The sequence below is a fragment of the Phodopus roborovskii genome, unplaced genomic scaffold (genome assembly GCF_943737965.1).
Source record: "Phodopus roborovskii unplaced genomic scaffold, PHOROB, whole genome shotgun sequence".
Taxonomy (NCBI): Eukaryota; Metazoa; Chordata; class Mammalia; order Rodentia; family Cricetidae; genus Phodopus; species Phodopus roborovskii.
In genome coordinates, this window is record NW_026126514.1 from 24,234,729 (window position 1) to 24,255,805 (window position 21,077).

A 21,077-nucleotide genomic window follows, 5' to 3' on the forward strand; every position below is an offset into this window, starting at 1 on the left:
AGACACAAACCCACCCACAAGGCCCAAGGGCCAGTTAGCACTCAGGTATCCCTCAACTATGTGGGTACTTGGCTCAGTGCTGAGTTCCTGCCTAAGCCATTCCATGCCCACACTAGAGACCGACCCCATCTCTACCAATGGCTACATAGCTACATAATCTTAGAGATCCCACCCCATCTCTCCCAGTGGTTACATAGACACATAATATTTTACATGTATGTAATTCAATTTACATAAACGTCAAATTTTATATATGTATGTATTTTATTTTTATTTTGTGTGGTGCTGGGGATCAAACTTAGCAGGCCTTTGTGCATGCTGAGTAAATACTCTTATCATTGAACTTCATCCCTAGCTCTTAGCTTTTGAGACAGGTCTCAGTGTTCAGCCTTGGCTAGCCGCAGACTCACAGTCCTCCTCCTCCACTCCCCAAGTGCTAAGATTAATGGTGTGTACCATCATGCACAGCCATGGTCATATTTTTAAGGCTACCATTGGGACCAGCTCCGTTGTGGCTCACATCGCCTGGCTTTAGGGAACAATCCCCCCCCCCCCCGCCTCAAATTCTTGCTCTTGTCTGTCTCACACAGTCACAGACAAGCAAGCACGGGGACCAACTAGTCATGGCTTTTTCCTTACTCACAGCTTACCTGGGGAGGTAAGATTTTCTTCTCCCTCTCCAGCTGCTGGGGGACAGAGCCCCTCATCTCCATAGAACAAACAACCAGAAGACAAAATACCCAGGAGACTAGTGCTGCCTGACCCCTCCCAAGTCACAACTCAGCAGAGGAACCAACCTGGGCACAGGCAGGAAGGAGGGTGGGCAGGGTTTGGGGGGTAGAATGTGTTTGCACAGGTCTGCCTTCTGTGGTCAGGCCAGAGGCCCAGAGCGTTGTCCCCGAGTGCTGCCATGGAGTTCCCTCCAGGCGTGGTGTGGTCCCCTACCTACAATAGAGGTCTGCTGGACCCTGCCCTTAGGTTCCCCAGCTGGGAACTATACTCACACATGTGAAGCCTGTCAGAGCGGGCCTCCCACTTGTCGTTCATCTCCTGCCTCCTGGACACCACTTGCTGCAATCTCTCCCGGATCTGTGGAGAGGAAAGGGTAAAAGTCCAGGCTTTCAATGCTCCCTCCTGTCTGAGGCAGGCACAGTCAGCTCCAAAGAGCGAGCTTGGTCATACAGTCCTGGATTCACCCTTCCAAGGCACCTGTAGGTGGCTCACCTGTGAAGCAGGGTCAACCACTCCGAATCCGTGCACATGTGGGTACTGGGTGGGCCTGCTCTCTTTTGGTGAGCACCCACCTCCTTAAGGAGGGGATACACTTGTATGGTTCTGATTTCTGGCCTGTAGGCACTCCAGTTCCTTGGAAGCATCCTCTCCTCCCTGCTCCCTGGCCAGCAAGCATAGGGACAGGGGCACAAAGGGACTCACTCACCTCTTCTGAGGCCTGGTGCTGCCGCTGTAGCAGGGACTCTCCGAGTTCCAGGCAGGTGCTAAAGTTCTTGGCCCTGGTGTTGATCTCAGCCTTGATGCCCTGGTGATACTTCAAGAGCAGTTCCACAGAGGAGACATCCCTGGGGACAGAAGGACCAGGGTAGAGATGCAGTTGGAGAGACAAAATCGGGCCACTCAGACCTGCCTCAAGGAGCCTGACCCTATCCTTTCTTCTCTCCGGCTAGCCTGGAATTCCTCCTCTGTCCCAGCCCCAGCAGAACGCTAACTCCATTCACTGTCTTCATTGTTCAGTGGCTCAGCAAGGGGAAGCAGGACCCCAAAGAAGCCTGGGAATATTATTTGACGATAAAAAGGGATGAAACACTGAATCATGCCACATGGATGAACCTTGGAAACAGGCTAAGGGAAAGAGGCCGGTCACAGGAGACAGTGTACTGTGTGACACCATTTATATAAAATTTAGAGAGACAGAAAGTAGAAAAGCAGCTGCCCCAGGGGCCAGAGGCAGGGAGCATAGTGAATGACTAGCATGGGGAAATGTTGTGTTGTGGTGATGATGAAATATACTAGCTTAGATTGTGGGCAATGATTGCGTAATTGGGATTATACAAACACCACAGGACGATACACTTTAAATGGGTCAAGGATGGCATGCAAATGATATCTCTAAGAAATGTCAAAGTACCTGTGCATGGAAAGGGGCAGAGGGACACAGATAGGTCACCAATACTGGCTCAGGTAGAGAGAGGTCCAGCCCCACTGGATTTCAACTGCCCCCGAGTCTGACCCTGCCTCTTAAGCAAGTCAACTTTACACTGAGATTCAGGAGAGTGACCTTGACATCCCAGTGCTGAGGAAGAATGGTCTTGAGCCTGTCCACTCTGGATATATGAGTCGCACCCTTTCACTTATAATAGTGGCCATGGTCCCCTTGGAGAACCTATGTGACTGAGAGCATTCTCCTTTTACTTGGAAAAGGTTGGTCCTCCCAGTAGAATATAAACCACTGTGCTTCTGCCTGAACCCAGATCACGTCTGTGATACCCTCAGAATTTTCCATTCTCTGGACCCATCCTTGACTTTCTTAGGATGTACTAACCTGTGGGTCACAACCCACTGGGCGGCCTAAAACCATTGGAAAAACACAGACACTTGCATTATGATTCACAATAGTAGCAAAATTACAGTTATGAAGTAGCAACAAAAACAATTTTATGGCCAGGGTCACCCTGCCACGAGGAACCTATATTGAAGGGTCTCAGCATTAGGAAGGGGCTATAGCATCCCTGAGGACGCCCCTCCCTCACCTGGGTCTCTCCTGGGTCTCGATCTGCCGGATGATGCTCTCCATCCAGGAGAGGAGGTCACGGACCATGCTGAAGAAGCGGAACTTGTCTGCTGTGTCCACCAGCTGAGCCCGGCGCCCGGCACATGCATCGAGCAGTGCCTGCCAGGCCGCAGACACCTCCTGTTCCTTGCTCTGGATGGCATCTGCCTTCTCTCCTGCATACGCTGTCTGCAGTCGAGTAGCCACATCCTGGAACTGTTGTACCTGTAGTCAGGCAAAACCGTGTCTCAGGTGTGTGACTGAAGGACGACTGTCTCCACCAGAGCCCTCTCCAGGGCACCACAGGAAGGCGTGAGGCTACAGGATAGGGTCCCCTGCTCTAGTACCTCTGCCTGACCAGGGCACGTGCTGGATTCTGGCCCAGGGTTTGCAAGTAGCAGGATCTGCCTCAGTTCCTTTGGACCCTCCTCAGGAGTGCAACAATAAGAATAACTACTGACCAAGTAGAGATTGAATTAAATTCTCCTTACAGCAATCCATCAAAGAGGCACTACTATATCCCTGCTTCTGTGATGGGGGACCAAGCACAGGGATGCTAAGTGGGTGCCTCCAGGTCCCTCCCACTAACCAAGGGGACAGCTGGGACTGGAACTGTACATCCAGGTGCCTGATTCTTATTCACCCTGCGCGCCACATCTTCAAGGATAGGCCTACCCTAAATCCTTTGACTGGGGTGCACTCAGGGACAATGAAGCCTCTCTCCTGAAACCTCGGTAGAGCTATACCTGGCTCAGTAGTCCTGTCACCCCGGATACAACGGTTACGTACCAGGCCCCACCTTAAGCTGGAGGACAAATCCCTAAGATGAACCTGGGGTCCAATCTACCTCGGTGCTCCCACCCTGAACCCTGCAGAGTCAGCCCAACTCTTCCTACTCCACAAGAACCTCAGAGGAACCTAGAGCATCTACAGAGGTCCTTTGGGGCATGCCCTGGCAGTCAGAAAGGGGATTTAGCAGACTTTAGGGACTCTAGAACACCGCGAAAGGCAGACCTGTCTGACAGCTAACTAAGCCTGAGGGGTCTCGAGCCAGGGTACCAGGGCCTGGGTTCTGGCTCCACTCTGATCTCCCATTTCCCAGGCAACAGTGACCCTCTCTACCTCCCCATCCTCATCTGCAAATACAACGTTGAGTGCCCAGAGATGGCAGGGAAGATCCAGCAACTACGCAAATCACTTAAACTAATACCTAGCACTGAAAAGTACTGTGGTGCTAGCTAGTAACTAGTACACAAGCCAGGAGGCTATGGCTTGAAGAACTACTCCAGAAGCTAACAAATTTCTGAGAGCTGCAGGGCTCCGTCCTGAGCTGCTGGTTGTCCAAAGAAGAGAAAATTGATGCTCATTCTAGAGGTTCCTCCCCCACCGTAGGAGCCAAGTCGGCCTTTGAGATGCCTGCAGGTAAGAAGTGGGTGGAAGGTACCTACCTGCACACCCAGGAGGTGGAGCTCTCGCTCGAAGGCCGTGTGGACCCGGTGGAAGGACTCAGCCGTGCTGGCATCCAGCCCCACATCCTCTGGCAGCTCTCTGTGCTTCTCATCTATGAGGCCCAGGATCTCAGTGCCTGTGTAGAAGTAGCGGTGCAGGTCGTAGGAGGCAGCCAGCAGCTGCATGCGGGTGTCAATGAGCTCCAGCAGATCAGCCCACATGTCATTCAGCCCATCCTTCCACTCAGCAATGGTGGCTGCCTCGCTGTGGCCTGCATCGATGAGCCGCTCAATGATAGTATTGACGTTGTCCACCCGCTCCTGCCCGATCGCCCCGGTCTCCCGGGCAAAGTCTCGGAACTTGTCACGGAGCATCTGGACATGGGGTAGATAGAATGTGGTTAGCTGGGCGCAGGAGATTGTGGGAGCCACTTTGCCAGGTTGCCTGTCCCTTTGGCCACCTGGAGCTGGCTGTCACAGACTCTCCAGGGTCGACTGTCTTTCAGTGACTGAATCTCTCTGCAATTTCTTCCAACTGCCCGGGGAGTGAGTCGTGTGGGGCTGGGGTGACGGTTGGCTGTGTCAGCAAAGAAAGTACTCACCGTCACGTGGTCAAAGTCTTGCCCCATCTCTTGGGATGAGGCCACCATCTCTTTTTCTGTAATCCACTGCTCCAAGTCGTCAGCCTCTCTCTTCAGCTGGAAGAGGTGGTACATGTTCTCTAGCTTCCGCCTGCGCTCTTCCGCCATGTCCTTCAGCCCCGCATACTGCTTATCTACTTGTCCCTGAAGCCTGATGATCTGTTCCCTGGGATTCAAACCAACAAATGCCTTAAGGAAGGTGACCAAGATCCAGAGCGTGGCCTAGGGTCAGCTCAGGGGTAGAACTCTTGCCTAGCAGGTTGTGGAGTTACAGGCTCAGTCCAAACAAACATCAAAAACAAAATAGAGTAGCTGGCTTAGAGGTGACAACCTCCTCCTCTCCAAGCCCCAGAAATTACAGTGGCTTTTCCAGGAAAAGAATAGGGAAGAAAAGGAATGCCTTGCCACAGGCCATAATGCCTCAGGGGACAGCAGGATTGTGTTTGAATTCTGTCCCCACATGGCACCTCCCACTGTGCCTCTCTTTTCTGGGGGAGGTCACAGATTCAAGGACAAAGGGTGAACTTTTCCCCTACCCTCCCCGAGAAGCTGGTGGGGCAGAGCCTGGGCGGAGCTTCAGCAGTGGTGACCCCAATTAGGTCTCCAGAAAAGGGCAGAACCAGAGACTCCGTTCTTGGGGCTCCTGGGGAGATATGTGCGGTGCTGCCAAGGAAACACGTGTGTGTGTGTGTGTGTGTGTGTGTGTGTCTGTGTGTGTGCCCTAAGAGTAGCTGGGCAGAGGGCCAGGCTGAAGCAGCCTGTGAAGTCTAGCCAGTAGCTGACTCTTGCCTAAGGATTTGCTGTGAGGTCCTCAGGTCTCTTAGTACAGGCCAAAGATCTCCAAAAGAGCGGAGATCTCAGTCACCAGGGGCTCTCTGACTCTGACCTTTATATAAATGCAGTCTCGGTGGCCCACCTTGTATGACTTCTTCGTGCCACCCAAGAAATAGAATGGAATAGGGACAACAAGTAGTTCAGAGAGCTCCAGTTCTGAGGAAACCGGTCCCATTTCTTCCTCTTTGGACCTAAAGGGACCCTGGTCTGAATCCCACAACCAGCCGTACCAGCCCAGGAAGCACACATACCCCTCCGGGTGGCCTGCAGACAGCAGGTTCTGGGCGCGGCCGGCCAGCTGCTTGATGTTCCGTCCATACTCCTCCACAGTGCGCTGCTGCCGCAGGTGCCGCTTGAGCATCACGATGGCGCCCTCTTCATCCTGTGAGGCAGCAGGGTGAGCACCAGAGCCCTACTCCACCATACTCCTTCCTTTGGAAAGCTATGGCTGAGCTCTAGGGAGCCAAGCTGAGGAAGAAAGCCACACACCTTCCCTTCCTGTTCTTCTGACTCCAGGGAGGGCTGTTCCTAGCTCCCCCTCTCAACTCCTTAGAGTCTTATCTTGTATTTCCTTTCAAGCCTAACTCCAACAGTGTCCCCATGAAAACATCCTAGGTCCTGGAAAGCTGGCTCAGAGGAGGTAACCTACTTCTCGGAGTACCCCCAAACTGACAGTGGCTTTTCTGGGGGAAATAATTGTACTATTACAGCCTTGAGAGATTCCCTCCCTATATCCTTTGTCACCCCAACTCACAGCATGGCCACAATATAATATGAAGAGCCCTTGGGTGGGACACCTACTGGTGGCAAGTAGGAAACCTGTAGGATGTTCTTAATGAGGTAGGACACCCTAAGGAGGTATCCCGGGAGAGGAGGAGGATGTCCAGGCTCCCCAAGTGCTTGCCCACCCCAGCATACCTTAGGGGGCTCATCAGAGAACACGTAGAGCTCCTGCTCGCTGATCCAGGCTTCTGCCTCGCCTGCATCCAGGTAGTACTGCTGTGCCTCATGCGCATCCCGCAGCCGCTGCAGCCTGCCAGTTGCTGCCTCTCGCAATGTGTCCCAGGAGCCCTGCAGATGCCCCAGGCGCTCCTCGATGTCTTGGCAGTCGATCTCTGCCGCCTTCACCAGCTGCTGCCCTCGCTGTAGCACATCCTCCACCCGTGGTGCATGGCCTAGGATCTCATTCTGCAGGGTCTGTGGCAGAGGAGGGACTCAGAGGCGGAGCCTTCCGCCCCGGAAGAGGAGGCCAGGTATACATACAGCAGGGGACCCCTCCCTCCCCCTCCAGCCAGAGCAGAGCAAGGATAGCCTTAAACACAACTGTGGCAGGATGCTAAGCACTGGGTGTATGCCCTCCCACACTCTGCAGGTGGTCTTCCAAGACAAGTCCCAGGGAGCTGGCACAGGGCAATGAAGGAAGGATCGAGACTGAAACATGGCTCTCACAGATTCCAAAGTCTTTGTGTTTTCAAAAAGAAAAACTTAGGATTTTTATTTGTTAATTTTTTTTTTTTTACAGTGTATGCCACATGTGTGCAGGTCCCTGTGGAGGCCAGAAGAGGGCACTGGAGTCCCTTGAAGGGAAGATACATACGGTTGTGAGCTGTCTATTGGAGGTGCTGGGAGCTGAACGTGAATTTTTTTTTTTTAATATCTCTTTATTTATTATGTATACAGTGCTCTGCCTGCATGTATGCCTGCAGGCCAGAAGAGGGCACCAGATTTCATTACAGATGGTTGTAAGCCACTATGTGGTTTCTGGGAATTGAACTCAGGATATCTGGAAGAACAGCTGGTTCTCTTAACCACTGAGCCATCTCTCCAGCCCCATGAATTCAGGCTCTTTAGGAGGGCAGTAAGTGCTCTTAACTGCCTAGCCATCTCTCCCTCCAGTCCACTCTCCCCCAACCCTATCCCCGTACTTTTTTGAGACAGGGTCTTATATAGCTCTGGGCTGGCCTTGAACTCGTGATCCTTCTGCCTCCATGTCCAGAAACTGGGGTTACAGGTGTTGACTACATGCCCAGTGTATGTGAATCTGGCCCATGGCTTTGCACATACTAGGAAAGGTTCTACCATGTAAGCTACATCTGCAGGCTAAACCGTGCTCTTGACCACTCCCTATTTGCATCCGAGGAGCTTGGTTTTAAGTGTCTGTGTTGGGGGAAAGGAAAATAAAAAGTGGCCAACTGCCATCTTCTGTTAGTTTTTGGTTCCGGGTAAAAGAACAAGCTGATGGTTACCCCTCGGGGAAAGCTTTAGCTTTTACTTCTCTCCATTTCTGTGGCTCAGATCTGAACTGTGCATTATTATTTCTTGTTTGAGTCCAAATGGCCGTTTCCTCCATCCTAGGTTACTGGGTTACAGTTTTCATCAGGAGGCCCAGGCCAGCTGTGACTTATGTGTATACTCTCAGGCTCCTTATACCTGTTTCCCCCCTCGTGACAATTTCCTCAAACCCTTTAAAATCATCTAAAGGACGGGTATGGGCAGACCACCAACGTATTGTATTTTACACTCAGAACTGTGCCTCAGGCCAGGCATGAAGCCACTGCAATCTCACACAGCTGGCTTTCTTAGGATTTAGGCCCCCCTCTGCAGTCCCAACAGGGAACTGTCTGCCTATAATTCAGGATTTCAGCTGGAAGTACTTAATCTGTTCTAAGAGAGTGGATTAGTAGATGCTTGCATCTGGGACTCAGAGTCCAAATTCAGTGGCTTTCTAAGGGGGTTGAACCTCACAGGGATGGTCATGTGTCCAGAAGAACAGGGTCTATATACACTGCATATGGCAAGCTTAGCCCGGAAGAGAACTAGATAGTGCTTCGGTGCTGGTGGCATCCTCGTGGGGGTCTACCAAAAATAGCACTATGGGGGCATATTGACCCCTTCCCTCCCCTGTCAAGCCACTCATTTGAGTCTGGTGGTCCCAAATCCCCAAGTAACATGATGTTTTCACCCTTTGCGATCCTCCCAGAATCCGCTCTGCAGCCACTAAAGCCCTTTCTGCATTGCAACTTCAAATGAACTTAGGGGACTGAAAAGCTACCATCAGGAGCAATGATCTGCTGTCACCAGCCGTCTGCCCATCAGAGCTAGGCCAGACCCCCTGAGGGCCAGGCTGGAACAAGCAGGGGCAGGCAGGTGCACTGGCGAGGTGAGACCCACCTGGTTCTTCTTCATGAACAGCTGCACAGTTTGCAGATTAGTGCCGTAGTCAGCTGACTGAGCCAGCGGCAGCCTCTCTTCCACCCAGAGCTGCAGAGGCCAGAAGGCAGGGAGACAGATGGTAATAATCACAGACAGCCACCCCTTTCCTAAACACCCACAAAGAGCCAGACGAGGCACTGCCCAGCTCTTCCCAACACCCCTATTTTACAGACAGGTATTTCCAAATAGCCTGTTCCCTTTTCCCAAGTGGGATCTCGAGCCCAAAGTCTGACTGACCAGTACTCTAACAAGTGACTTGTAAGTTATCATTAAAAAAAGTATCTGCCCTGAGTTTTCTACTTAGTGCAATCTCCAAAGCAACCCTGTGAGGTAAGGGGCAAGGTAACCGGTCATCTGCTGCCAAGATTGTTCCGGACAGCAGCCAGCTACCCCCGTGGCAGCTGGCACCTCAGTTCTGGGGGTAGAGAGGCTACAGCCCACGCACCGTCTCATCCTCTAAGTCCCGGCTGATCTGAAGCTTGGCTTTGGATAATTCCAGCTGCTTCTTCCTCCTCCCCAAAGGTTCTAGGAGGTCTAGGAAGCGCTTTTCGATGCTCATGTCCGTTTCTCCTGCCTCTGCTCCCAGTGATGGTGCCTCGGCAAAAAGTTCCTCCAGCTCCTCCTTCCTCAAATTCACTTGGTCCTCCACTCGCTGGGACACGGGAGACAGTGTCAGTCCTGTCTGTGACACCTGGAAGGGGCCATCCCTCCACCCACCCACCAATCTTCCACCCACCCATCCTTTAAGGCCCTTTTAAAATGCAGCCTCCTCCAAGAAGTTTCCCTGGTTGCCTCCCCTCCCTCAGTCTTTCCTCCTAATTTCTCGTGCATCGTTTTTACTAGATTCCTGTCCTGCCCATTGCAAAAGGGTAGGAGATGGCTTCTTTTTTTTTTTTTTTTTTTTTTGGCACAATACCAACAAAAGGAGTGATTACTTTAAGGTTTCAGGTTGGATCCCTAAATTCCCTTCTACTCCAACATTCTGAGTCTACAGCCTCTTCACATGCCTTCAACTTAGCCAACATCCGGTTGACAGTGGTCAGATCCTTGCCCAGGTCGTCTGATCGTAGCTGGTCCTCCATGGCTCCGATCCATTTGTTAAGGTCAGCGTGGGTCTGCAAGCGCAGGTCGGAGCTCCGGGCAGCCGAGAGTTGTTCAGTCTTCGCCTTTGTGGTTGTCTGTAGCTCATCCCAGAGCTTGTGCAGGGCATCCAGCCTTTCTGACACCACATCTTTGAACTGGGGCTTCTCTACCATCAGCTGCCTCCCTTCCTGTGGGGGAAGGAGGAGAGCTCACTCTGGGCTTCAGTGGACTTTGAGGGGCCTCACTCCAGGTGGTACAAGAGAAATCCTGAAGGGAGGTCGGTAGGGCCAAGAATTGACCTTGGGTGAGGCACCACCCAAACACACTCTGAACCTCTAAAGTTGTCTACAAGGCAGTGTGGGACAGAGACAGCAGTGTTTCGGCAAACGACTCAGAGAGATCCCAGTGGGGGGGGGGTGATAATAAAAGAAAAATTAGAGATTCAATCAGGAGCCAGGCCTGCTAACACAGCCCTGTAACCCTAGCACTGAGATGACTCAGGCAGGAGGATAGTGAGGCGAAGGCTGGCCTGAAGTACAAAATGAACTAAAGTCTAACTCTGGCAACTTAGTGAGACCCTGCCTCAAAATTAAAATAAAACAAAACACAAAAAAAAGGGGGATAGGGTGGGGAACCTAGCTGAATGCTGAATGGTAGTGGTTTAACCCCTGGTTATCCCTTCCCTAGGAAAGAAATGAGAAAACAACAACAACAACAAAAACAAAGTTCATCTAGGAGCCAGGTGTAGTGGTACATAGCAATAAACTCTGAAGCAAGAAAGATCATGAGTTCAAGGTCAGCCTGGGCTACAGAGCAAAACCCTGTCACATTTAAAAAAAATGAATAAACTAATAAATAAGGCACTCAAAGCGTGGAAACCCCTTACAAATTCCAGAACTAGTGTTTTTGCCTCAGGGACAGGCTAGTCACTGGGGCTGCCTGACCTGGTTTCCCTATGTCTGTCTTTTGGTGTGGGCAGTATGATAGGATTTGGCTGTAGGCATATAGTCTGTTAATAGTGGTCAATATTGTCAATGGCCTCACAAGTGCCAAACACTACCCTAAATGCTTTATCTGTCTGCAAGCGTGCAAGGCTCACAACTCAACTGTTATGAGCTATTGTCCTCATTTCAGAGAGGAAGAGCTGAGGGCAGAGAAGTCAGTCTGGATCCACAGGCTATGCCCTAACCACTGGCTTCATGCAGACACTGGACCTATTTCTTTCTAGAGAGCCACAGCAGGGAGAGCAAAGGGACATGATTCCCGGGTGTAACACCTGCCACATTTTGACCTGTGCCACTAATACAGAGAGGCCCCATGGTTTGGTCCACAAGGGCAGTGAATGGCTGCTTCCTAGTAGTTTTGCCCATCCAAATAATAGGGAACGCAGTCCTGGAAAGCTAACAGAAATGACTGCCTCCTGGCTGCTGGATGCTGAACCCTAATTATTCTCACCGGGTTTAACAAGTCTAACTATAGCAGGAATGCTAAAGCTTTCATTACTGTTTAGGGGAGGCTGTTTTATTTTCACTGAAAAGTTCTATACAGTCCAGCAAGCTTCAGGACAGTGCCTGTGTCGTGGATTAAGCCCCAGCCACAGAAGCCTATCTGAGCAGAGAGAGAGCCACCTGTCACTCATTCCTGTACTTACTGCATCGATGTTCTCTAGCCACCCTTGATGTGAAGCCAGTTCTGCCATAAATGCTTGGTGCTTCATCCATTTGTTGTGAAGGTTGCGAGCTTCATCATAGGAGACATCTGGAGGTGTCAGCAGCTTGTCATTGATCCAGAGCGTGAGCTGTGGGCAGACATGGTAAGCCCTATAGTTTCTGAGTGTACTGCTCTGGCAAGGCTGGATCAGGAGTCTCCCACAGCTAGGTGCAGATGGAGAAGGTCAAGGGGATACCCATGTCTTCCTTACTAGAGTGTGTGTGGTTGTGAGACAGTTTGTTCTTTCCATTGTCCCAGGCCCTAGGACAAGGCCTTAGGTGCTGCAGTAACTTGGCACATTCTTAGTAGATGGGTAGGTGGGAAAAAAATCCATCCTGACAGTGAGTGATAACTAATTAATAAACACCAAGACGTTACACGAGGAAGAGGTTAATGGCAACTACAATTAATAAGTGGGGGAAGTCATGTGTCCAATATTTCCAAGATGCCCTGGCATCATGCCACGCCTGGCTTGTACCAAGTGCAGAGGTAGATGGAAACAAAGTTGTATTTATGGGCTTAGAGAAAGCCCTAAGATGAGAGAAAGTGGGGTGCCAGAGAAAGCCCCATTGCATGCGGGAAGTTCCACCATCAGACTTTCTCGGCAAGGTTCTTAGTCACCTGCCCTCAGGGGGCCTAACAAGCTGTCTGCACCACAGGCAAGAACCATTCCCTAAGTCCAGGGCCCAGGGCAATACGAAGATGCTCAAAAGCATTGTGATTTCAAGTCAGCATCAGCAGGGCATTATGTTATGTACAGGGTGCTGTGTGGATGAAAACGCAGACGCCACATTCTTGCATGTCTAGGTCCTAGGTGGTTATGACCCAGAACATTCTCAGACCACTCTTGGAGAACCTTGTCCTAGATTGGGTAAGTGAAAGGTTGACTTCAGACTTGGGGGGGGGTTGAGGGTAGAGAAGACCTGTGAATGGAAGGCGTTAAGGAATATCGAGCTAAGTACCCCAAGCCCATGAAATGCCACCTGTCTTGGGTGAGACAGGGATCCTCCAGCCTCTTACTTCTGAGCCCTGTGGACTGAAGCCCGAGAAGCACCCCAAATGCTAGCCTCACCTCCTTGCAGTTCTGGAGGAAATTCTGCAGCTCCAGGTTGTCTTTGAGGAGAACTGTAGCTTCCTGGGCCTTCTCATCATTCTTCTTGTGCCTGGGAAGTCAAGGGAAGTCACACTAGCACCAAGGCCGGGGTCCTGACACCCCGACCCCAGTGTAGCACAGGGCCTTGTGGCCCTAGGGGTTGGGAGTACCTGTCTTCAATCAGCTGCACCTTCTCTTTGATCTTGTCTGAATACAGGTTGCCTTCGGCCACCAGCTTGTTCCCAGAGTCCACAGGACTCAAGACCTTATAGCGGTTGTTTTCCATAGACACTAAGAAATCTTCAAACTTTCTGATCCCAGCTTCCGCAGCTGCCAGGGAGTCTGGGGGCTCTAAGTGAGCCAGAGTGTATTCCTGTTAAAACACAGTTTCCAGAGAAGGCCTGAGGATGGGCTAAGCAAGAGCGCCTTGGGCCGCTTGTGCAGGCCACAGTGCACCCCTGGAACAGTTCAAAGAGAGCACTCTACTCCCCAGGCCTGGCCTCCCATTCCCACCCAGGGCAGAGAGCATGGGGCAGTGATGCGGGCAAGGTTCACTTCTCTAGCTTCAGAATGACCCCAATTCAAGACGGCTTGGGACATGCAACCAGAAAGTGACATGATGAGGAAGGAGCAGAGAGGATTTCCTTTAAGTGGTGCCTAAGAGTTCACCACCATTAGTCTCCTGAGGGCCTCCTGTGCCCCAGCCCTTATGTTTCCCCTACCTGGTTGCTGAGGATGGCTTCAGCCTGCTTGGCATCTTTCTGGAATTCCTGGAAGCCCAGGCACTGGGTGAGGGAGTGCCCTCGGCTCTCCCACATCCGACGCAGAGCATCCCAGCCAGTGTCCAGGCCCTCTAGCCGCTGGCCAAGAAGCTGGTACTCTGGATCCCTCTGGCCTTTGATCACCTTCTCCCCAGAGGCCTTGACTTGGTGGTATTTGTCTTGGTGGGCATCAATCTCTTCCTTTATGGCTGCATGCTGCTGTAGGAGCTGCTCAGCCTCTGGGAGTGACTCAGGCATGTCCTCAGAGGCCACTGCCTTTTGGGCCATCGACAGCCAGGCCTGAAAGTCATCCAGCTCCTGCAGGAAAGCCTGCAGCTTGCTGGCCTCACCTAAGGAGAGCTCCTGATCTTGCAAGGCATCTTGCAGGCCCTTCCACAGCTTCTCAACATCTGCTTGCCGCCGGCCAATGTCCTCTTTCTGCTCAGGGTGTGACTCCATCAAATGCTGTGACTCACGCTGCAGGGCACTCACACGGTCCTGGATGGCCAGTTTATCCCGCTCCAGCCCTGACAACTTCCGCTGGATGGCAATGACACCCGCCAGGTCCTGTCCCAGGTCCTTGGTAGACTCCACAACTTTCGTCTTGTCTATGATCCACTTGCTGGTCTCCTCACAGTCCACACAGTAGTTGTTTACTCGAAGAGCCGAGTCCACAGCCTCTCTTTGCTCTGACACCACCGCCTGGAAGGCCTGCCATCTGTCAGATAAGATACAGACCAAGGGAAACAGATACCATGCTGTTCCTTAACTCTCCCCGTTTCCTACATTTCCCATGAGTCTTCCCCACAGGCCTCCTATATTACCAAATAAACAAAACAAACAAACAAAAAACAGTGTCTACCGAACTGTGGGTAACACAATTAACTTGTCCAATTTTACTCAAGATGTATCTAACAGAAAACCAGATTTTCTTGGTTCTCAAGAGTCAATAATGTGATCCTAGTCATACATAATATTCAATTGGACTTTAGGTAAACATAAATAGTCTTGGTTTGGGCTAGTGTGACAGTAATACACATTGAGTAGGACCTGTGCTTTGACTCTTGTGCTTTGCCTGAGCTGCAGGTATCAGGTATGATGCTGTGGTAATAGTGGACAGTGGCAGCAGCAGCAGGCTGCGGTTCCCTGTCAGCCACGTGACCACAGGGCAAACAACCATCACCACGGAGTGCCAGGCTGCTAAGCTAGGCACGTAGCAGCTTTGAGCTGCTGAGACTGGTCTCTGATTCTTGGTTACAGTTAGTCTCTTATTTTAGTCTCCAGAGTAGCTAGGACTCAATGTGTGAACACATGTGCTTGTGTGTATGTGTGGTGTATGTGCATACATGTGTACAGGGACATACATGTGTATATGTGGGGGCCGCAGGATGATATCAGCTGTTTTCCCCTGACACATCCCATCTTAATTTTTGAGATAGTCCCACACTAGACCTGAAGCAGTTCTGGTTTGGTCAGCTGGCAGGCAGTGCCAGCTGCCTGTCTTGGTCCCATGCCATCCCCATGGTGGGAATACAATTACACTTAGCCTGCTTACACTTAGCTTGCATAGCAAGCTCTGTTACCCACTTGCCCCCAGCAAATGCATTTTCTGCTTATGATACTGACAACGTACAATGGATTTATCGGGTTGTAACTCCATCATAAGTCAAAGAGCATCTGCATGTAACTTCCCTAGAGTTTTAGAAATGTTGGAAATCTCTGGGAAGCTCACATTATTAACTTCCAGAATGCTACAGGACAGTCCTCCGCTTCCTTAGAGGGAGTTTGAAAATGCCTAAGGCCACATTCGAAGTGCCCTAGGGCCTGAAAACAAAAAATGAACCAGGCCTGGAAAAGAGTAGGAAGGGAGAAAGAGGAGAGAGAGGAAGACTCCAGGCAGGACTGTGATGACAATGTGTAGCGATGTCAACCTTCAGGTGCAATGTAGCTATGAAATGGGCAAATACACCAGGGTTTGGCAAATGTCCTGGAGTCCTTCAGTTAGCCTGAAACAGCCATGGCAGACCACTGGCCACACCTCCCTTGGGTCCAGTCGTGCTCACTACACACTGTAAGAATATGTAGCACGTGAGAGTAAACTGAATGCTTGTGTAGTAGTTTGAAATGTCCTCCCTAAGCTCAGGTATTTGAACGCTTGCTCCCCAGTTGGTGGCACTCTCTGGGGAGCTGAGAACCAATGGGAGGTGGAGCCGTGTTTGAGGAAGTACGTCACTCTGGACAGAGTGAGTGTTTATAGGCTTGCCACACTTCCTGTCCACTCTTTCTGCTTTGTGCTTAGGGTCCAGCATGTGAGCCCTCAGCTTCCTGTTCCTGCTGCCACATCTCCCCGTTGCTAGGATGCCTTCCCGCCATATCCCCATGGGACCAGAAGCCCAAATAAATTCTTCCTTTATACATCGGTCATGGTGTTTTATTACCACAATAGAAAAGTAACTAATACAGAGCGAGCTTGGTAGCAGACATTGGCTGCTACTCTGAAGAACCTGACCATGCTGGTTTTTTGGAGGACTGTGGAAGCCTTTGGAATTCTGGGCTAGACAAGCAGTTGGATATTGTAAGTAGAGTTTAACAGGCCGCTCTAATGGGAGCCTGGAAGACAGCAGTGTTGAGTGCAGACCTTGGAGGCCCGACTCAAGGTTTCAGAGGAAAGCAAGGCCATTAGCGAGCATCTGGCCTAGAGACCATTCCTGTAACATTTTGGCAAATGTCCATGTTGTGAGAACTTGCCTGAGGCTAAATTTAAAAGTAATGACCTAGTTTCTTCGGTGAAGGAAATTTGAAAACTATACAGTGTTTGTCCAGTCTGTGGCCTAGGTATCACTGATGGTGCTCATGTAGGTTTACAGTGAAGGAAAGCAAATGGGACAGAAAGAAATACAAAAATACAAAAACGTGAAGCTTAACGTTACAGCTAAGGCATGTGCTGGAAGAGGCTGTTAAGACTGGCTTCATTAAGAAGACGCCTTTTCTGCACTGGAATAAAGGGTAGTGTGCCCTCAGGGCAAAACCCCACCCAACTATGTCCCCACTTATGAAAGAGAGCATAAAGTGTGTGGTGGGGGTGTGTGTGCGCGCACATTCGTTTTCAATTGTGCTCAAAAGCTGCTGCTAACACAGTTCCAGGGGGTCCAGGTCCATCCCCAGCTGCTGACCTCACTTGGCAGTGTTATCACAGGGCGCTGACTTTAGAAGCATGAAGGATGTAAAAATGAAGGAAGGGGTCATGGATTCATCCTCTGTTGTTCCAAAGAGTCACTGATGGCAGGCAGCAGGTGACAGGGGAAACCCTACATGAAGGCCCTGAGAGGGCAAGGGGTCATTGCATGATGCTGTGAAAGTGAAGCCTGGGTTGCTGTGGAAACCCCAAGATGTGGGAGAGGCCAAGAGCACACACAGGGAGTGGAGGCAGCCCGAGAGAGAAGGATGCTGCAAGCCATCTAAGCCTTTGCCGTGGGACCTGGAGTTGGAGGATCTGGAGTTTGCCCTGCTGGGTTTTGCTCTGCCCCCACTCCTCCCTTTTGGAATGGAAATGCATATTCTGTGCCATTATATGTTGGAATCATAGAATCTGGTTTTTGCTCTTTCAGGGGCTTATGGGTAAGAGTTTGCCTAGAGTCTCTGAAGAGACTTTGGACTTTAAAACAGTGTTGAGACTCAGAGGTCATGGGGATTTTGGAGGGGAACTAAATGTATTTTGCATCACGATATGGCTTGAGCCTCTGGGGTCGGGGAGTGGGAGGTGGTGATCTGACTGAGAAATGCCCCTCACAGACTTAGGCATTTGAACTCTTGGTCCCCAGCAGGTGGCGCTGTCTGCGGAGGCTGGAGCCTTTGGAGGTCTTGCCCTACTTCCTGTTTGCTCTCTTGTTTTGTGTTTGAATGAGGACCATACTGGTTAATGCATTTGCTACACTATGCTTCTTACTGTTAATTTGAGTGTATATTCCACTTGACACGTTTTTCTGTAAATAGCATGCTATGTTTGCTGGGCCCTGCTTCACATACCATGTTTATCATGCCATTTCACTGCACACTTTCCTGGTGTTCAACCTAATCCGGAGCTGGTTTTTTAGTGGTGGTACTGGGGATTGAACCCAGACCCTTGTGCACACTAAGTACACTGTACCGTTAGCCTACACCCCCAGCTATCTCATGCTACTTTGTTCAAGATGATGCTGAAGCAGCAGAATATGTACTATATAGCCCAGGCGTGTAGGAGGTTATGCCCCTGAGGTTATGTCAGCACATTCTATGATGTTCACACAGTGACAAAACTGCCTAATGACACATTTCCAACAAGGTGCTCCTGGTGTTAAGCATTTCAGAACTGTTGATTATAAATACAAAGTACGAGGGGCTGGAGAGATGGATGCCTCAGTGGTTCAGAGCACTTGCTGCTCTTGCAGAGGACCTAAGTTCAGTTCCCAGCACCTACATGGCAGCTCACAACCGTTTAGAACTCCAATTCCATGGGACCAGAAGTCCTTCTTCTGACCTCTGAGGGAACAGGTGTGAATGTGGCACACACACACACACACACACACACACACACACACACACACACACTGCATACACAGGCTCATACACACACAAAAATGAATATATGTTTGAAAACTAAACACAAGGTAGAATGCAAAGCTCAGAACTAGTAAAAGGGAAGGCAGGGGTTTTCACCTGGAAAATGAGCCTGGCCTAGGCTAAACACAGCCAGGATTTGGCTATGCAACTGGAAGAGTAAGCGCATGGACAGAGAAGAACAGAGGTGGGGAGTAGCCCTGTGGTGGAGGGTGCAGAACGAATGTGAGACGAATCAAGGCATCTCTGAGGGGCTGAGCCAGAATCACCGTGTCAAGATTCCAAGGACACAGATTTCTACCATTCAACGTCACTGCAAACATTCTAACCAAAGGAGCTGGTCCCAAGTGGGGGGGGCTACGTGGTAAAGAAGTGGCCTCCCCATCTCTGCTGGACTGGATGGCTTCCAGGCCTCTCTACTCTTAGACTTAATGGAGACTACCTCATCACTCTGCATCTCAGCTCTTCTCTAACCTGAGTATGGCAACTGCCTTGAAGTTTTTCAGTTGAGGTGGGTGGGGCGTGGCTTAGCCTTTGTAAAGGTCAGCATGCTGTGGCTACAATGCACTGCATAGCTGACAAGTTCTTCCTGCCTGGAAGCTTCTCTGGTTTAAACTGATCTAATTGCTTCACTTAAAAAGCACCGCCAAAAAAATCTCTCTCTGTCTCTGTCTCTCTCCCTCCCTCCCTTCCCCACTCGCACATAGACAGTATCCATAGGCCTGATAAAGAGGCATTCTTCTTTGAAATAACATGAGATTTGCAGGCTCCAGCCCTGGATGCTGAGATGACCAGCCCCTTTCCAGTGGCTCTAGACCATCCCTTTCAGCGTGGGGTTCCCAACAGTCCCCACAGTTAATGTTTTTGGTTGTTGTTTGTTTGTTTGTTTGTTTGTTTAACAGCTGGCTATTTCCTAAGTCTACCTTCTAAACTGCCTTATGTGCAGAATAAATCTTGTGCACATGTCTGTGGAAGGGGCCAGCCAGCGTTAGGAAGAGGGAGTGAGCATGCGGCATTGCACGTGCAGGACCAAGGTAAAAGCAGAGGGTGTAAGCGTTTGCCTTGTCCTCAAAGATCCTCCAGCAGCCAACGAGCAATTATGCCCTGCTCTGAAAGCAGCCCTCTCTAAAGGCTCCTCGGGGCCTGCTTTCTGTTCCAACCATGAAGCTTGCTCAAGGCTCCCTGTGAATTCTCTTCACTCAGCCCAGTCTTATTATCGGTGCTGCATTTTGGCACAGGCAGGGACATTCTTTTATGGACAGTACTTAAGAACTCTCAGAAAGCAATTTCCCATGTCCAGGAATGTCTGGGGAAATATGGCGAAGTACCACGTGCCCTACTAACTGTCTGCACACCCGGAATGTCCCTTTCATCACAGGTGCACGGACATCCGCCCTCCTCCTCCTCAAGACACAGCACTCTGCTCCATGATGCTGACAGCGGCATAGATTTCCCTCTTGCTGCTGTAGCCCCAGTACTAGCCACAAGACTGGCAGAGAAAGACAGGAACATTTAAAGCTTGAGCATTCCCCTAGGTGCATCGGGTACAAGGAGAAACCCCCAGACCCAAGCCCCACCCGCTCCCCACCTCTTATTCAGGCGATCCTGATACTGCTTTACTTCCCCACTGCGTGGGTGGCCACTCTCCACCAGGTTGTTGGCGGCAAGGTTCACACCATCGATCTGAGCCATCAAAGTCTTCATCTCCTGGTCCAGGATGTCAAACCTGATATGGAGAGAGAACATGAGGAGCGGTGAGTGGCAGCAGAACCAACAAGTTCTTTGGTTCCCAGTCTCCAGATGCATAGCCCTTACTTCCTCACTCCATATCCTCAGCGCTTTCTTTGTTCAGGGGAGGGAGGAAGGGAGGCAGACAGGATGGTGCACCCTAAATTTTGATTCAGTGGGCTCGATTTCGTGTCTCAGTGTCTGTGGACCAAGTTAGGAGACAGTTCTTTACAGGTAACAGCGCCACAGAAAAGCAAGAAGCCGAGCCGGCTGTAAAGGGGCTGAGGCTGGCAAAGGCATCAGTCACCTCAAGGACTGTCTGCCATACCTCCATTGTCTTGAATGCTGTTCTACCCTAATTCTGCTACCCACTAATGTTGGCTGAAGGCATCCCTCCTTAGTCTGATGCTTCATTTCCCCGGATGGGTGAGGGAGGACTGCTGAGGGAGGAAGGCCAACTTTTCCTGGGCAAGAGTCCAGCATCCTCTAGCACAGTGGTTCTCAACCTGTGGGTCGAGACTCCTGGGGGCTGAACAACCATTTCACAATCGGAACAGTAGCAAAATTAGAATTTTGAAGTAGCAATGAGAATCATTTTATGGTTGGGGGGTCAGTACAACGTGAAAAACTGTATTAAAGGGTCGCAGACTTAGGAAGGCTGAGGACCACTGCCCTGGCATCAGGGTAGCACCCATTTTGGCGCCACTCCAGGGAGTAGCTCCTCCTGTTCCACGATGCTTGGATTACCTACTAGGGTGCTTGGATTACCTGCTAGGCTGCTGAGATGCTACAAAGTCTGAATGGCTGCCCCCATCCACAGCCGGAACACACCTCCTCTCCATCACCTGAGCACTCCATCCACAGACCCCTCCATAGCCTGATTCATCTATGGCCTGAGCATGTCCCCAGTCATATCAGGGGCACCCCTCACCTACTGCCTTAGAACTAACCACCCCCCTCAGCCTGAGCACGCCACACCCCACCGAGCAAGATCACCTCCCCTCCCCCGCGCACACACATAGGATGAACTTGCCCCTGCCCCTATCCACAGTGCTGATGGAATCAAAATACTGGAAATGAAAGTAGCCTCAGAAACCTGTGGTTTATAAACTGGTGTCTGTGGCCGCTTGGAGTTCTCTGGCTTAGGGACTGGCATAGAGAGTTACAGATGACCAAGTCCCAGCC

At 50.8% G+C, this 21,077-nt stretch overlaps 1 protein-coding gene across 2 annotated transcripts in view; it reads right to left on the minus strand.

The window, feature by feature from the left end:
* The window catches only part of Sptb (spectrin beta, erythrocytic), a 119,258-nt gene that overhangs the window by 15,765 nt on the left and 82,416 nt on the right, over nt 1-21,077 (minus strand). The window contains exons 15-29 of one of the 2 annotated variants that reach the window (XM_051196013.1): nt 19,753-19,890; nt 13,530-14,286; nt 12,978-13,180; nt 12,787-12,877; nt 11,656-11,802; nt 9,929-10,192; nt 9,367-9,573; nt 8,880-8,969; nt 6,627-6,905; nt 5,960-6,090; nt 4,836-5,040; nt 4,234-4,608; nt 2,766-3,010; nt 1,439-1,577; nt 1,005-1,089 (exon numbers count right to left, since the gene is read on the minus strand). In XM_051196013.1, the coding sequence (XP_051051970.1) occupies nt 1,005-1,089; nt 1,439-1,577; nt 2,766-3,010; nt 4,234-4,608; nt 4,836-5,040; nt 5,960-6,090; nt 6,627-6,905; nt 8,880-8,969; nt 9,367-9,573; nt 9,929-10,192; nt 11,656-11,802; nt 12,787-12,877; nt 12,978-13,180; nt 13,530-14,286; nt 19,753-19,890 (3,356 nt within the window). Of the gene's footprint in view, nt 1-1,004; nt 1,090-1,438; nt 1,578-2,765; nt 3,011-4,233; nt 4,609-4,835; nt 5,041-5,959; nt 6,091-6,626; nt 6,906-8,879; nt 8,970-9,366; nt 9,574-9,924; nt 10,193-11,655; nt 11,803-12,786; nt 12,878-12,977; nt 13,181-13,529; nt 14,287-19,752; nt 19,891-21,077 lie in introns of both variants that reach the window. The other variant, XM_051196014.1, reaches the window with a different exon arrangement.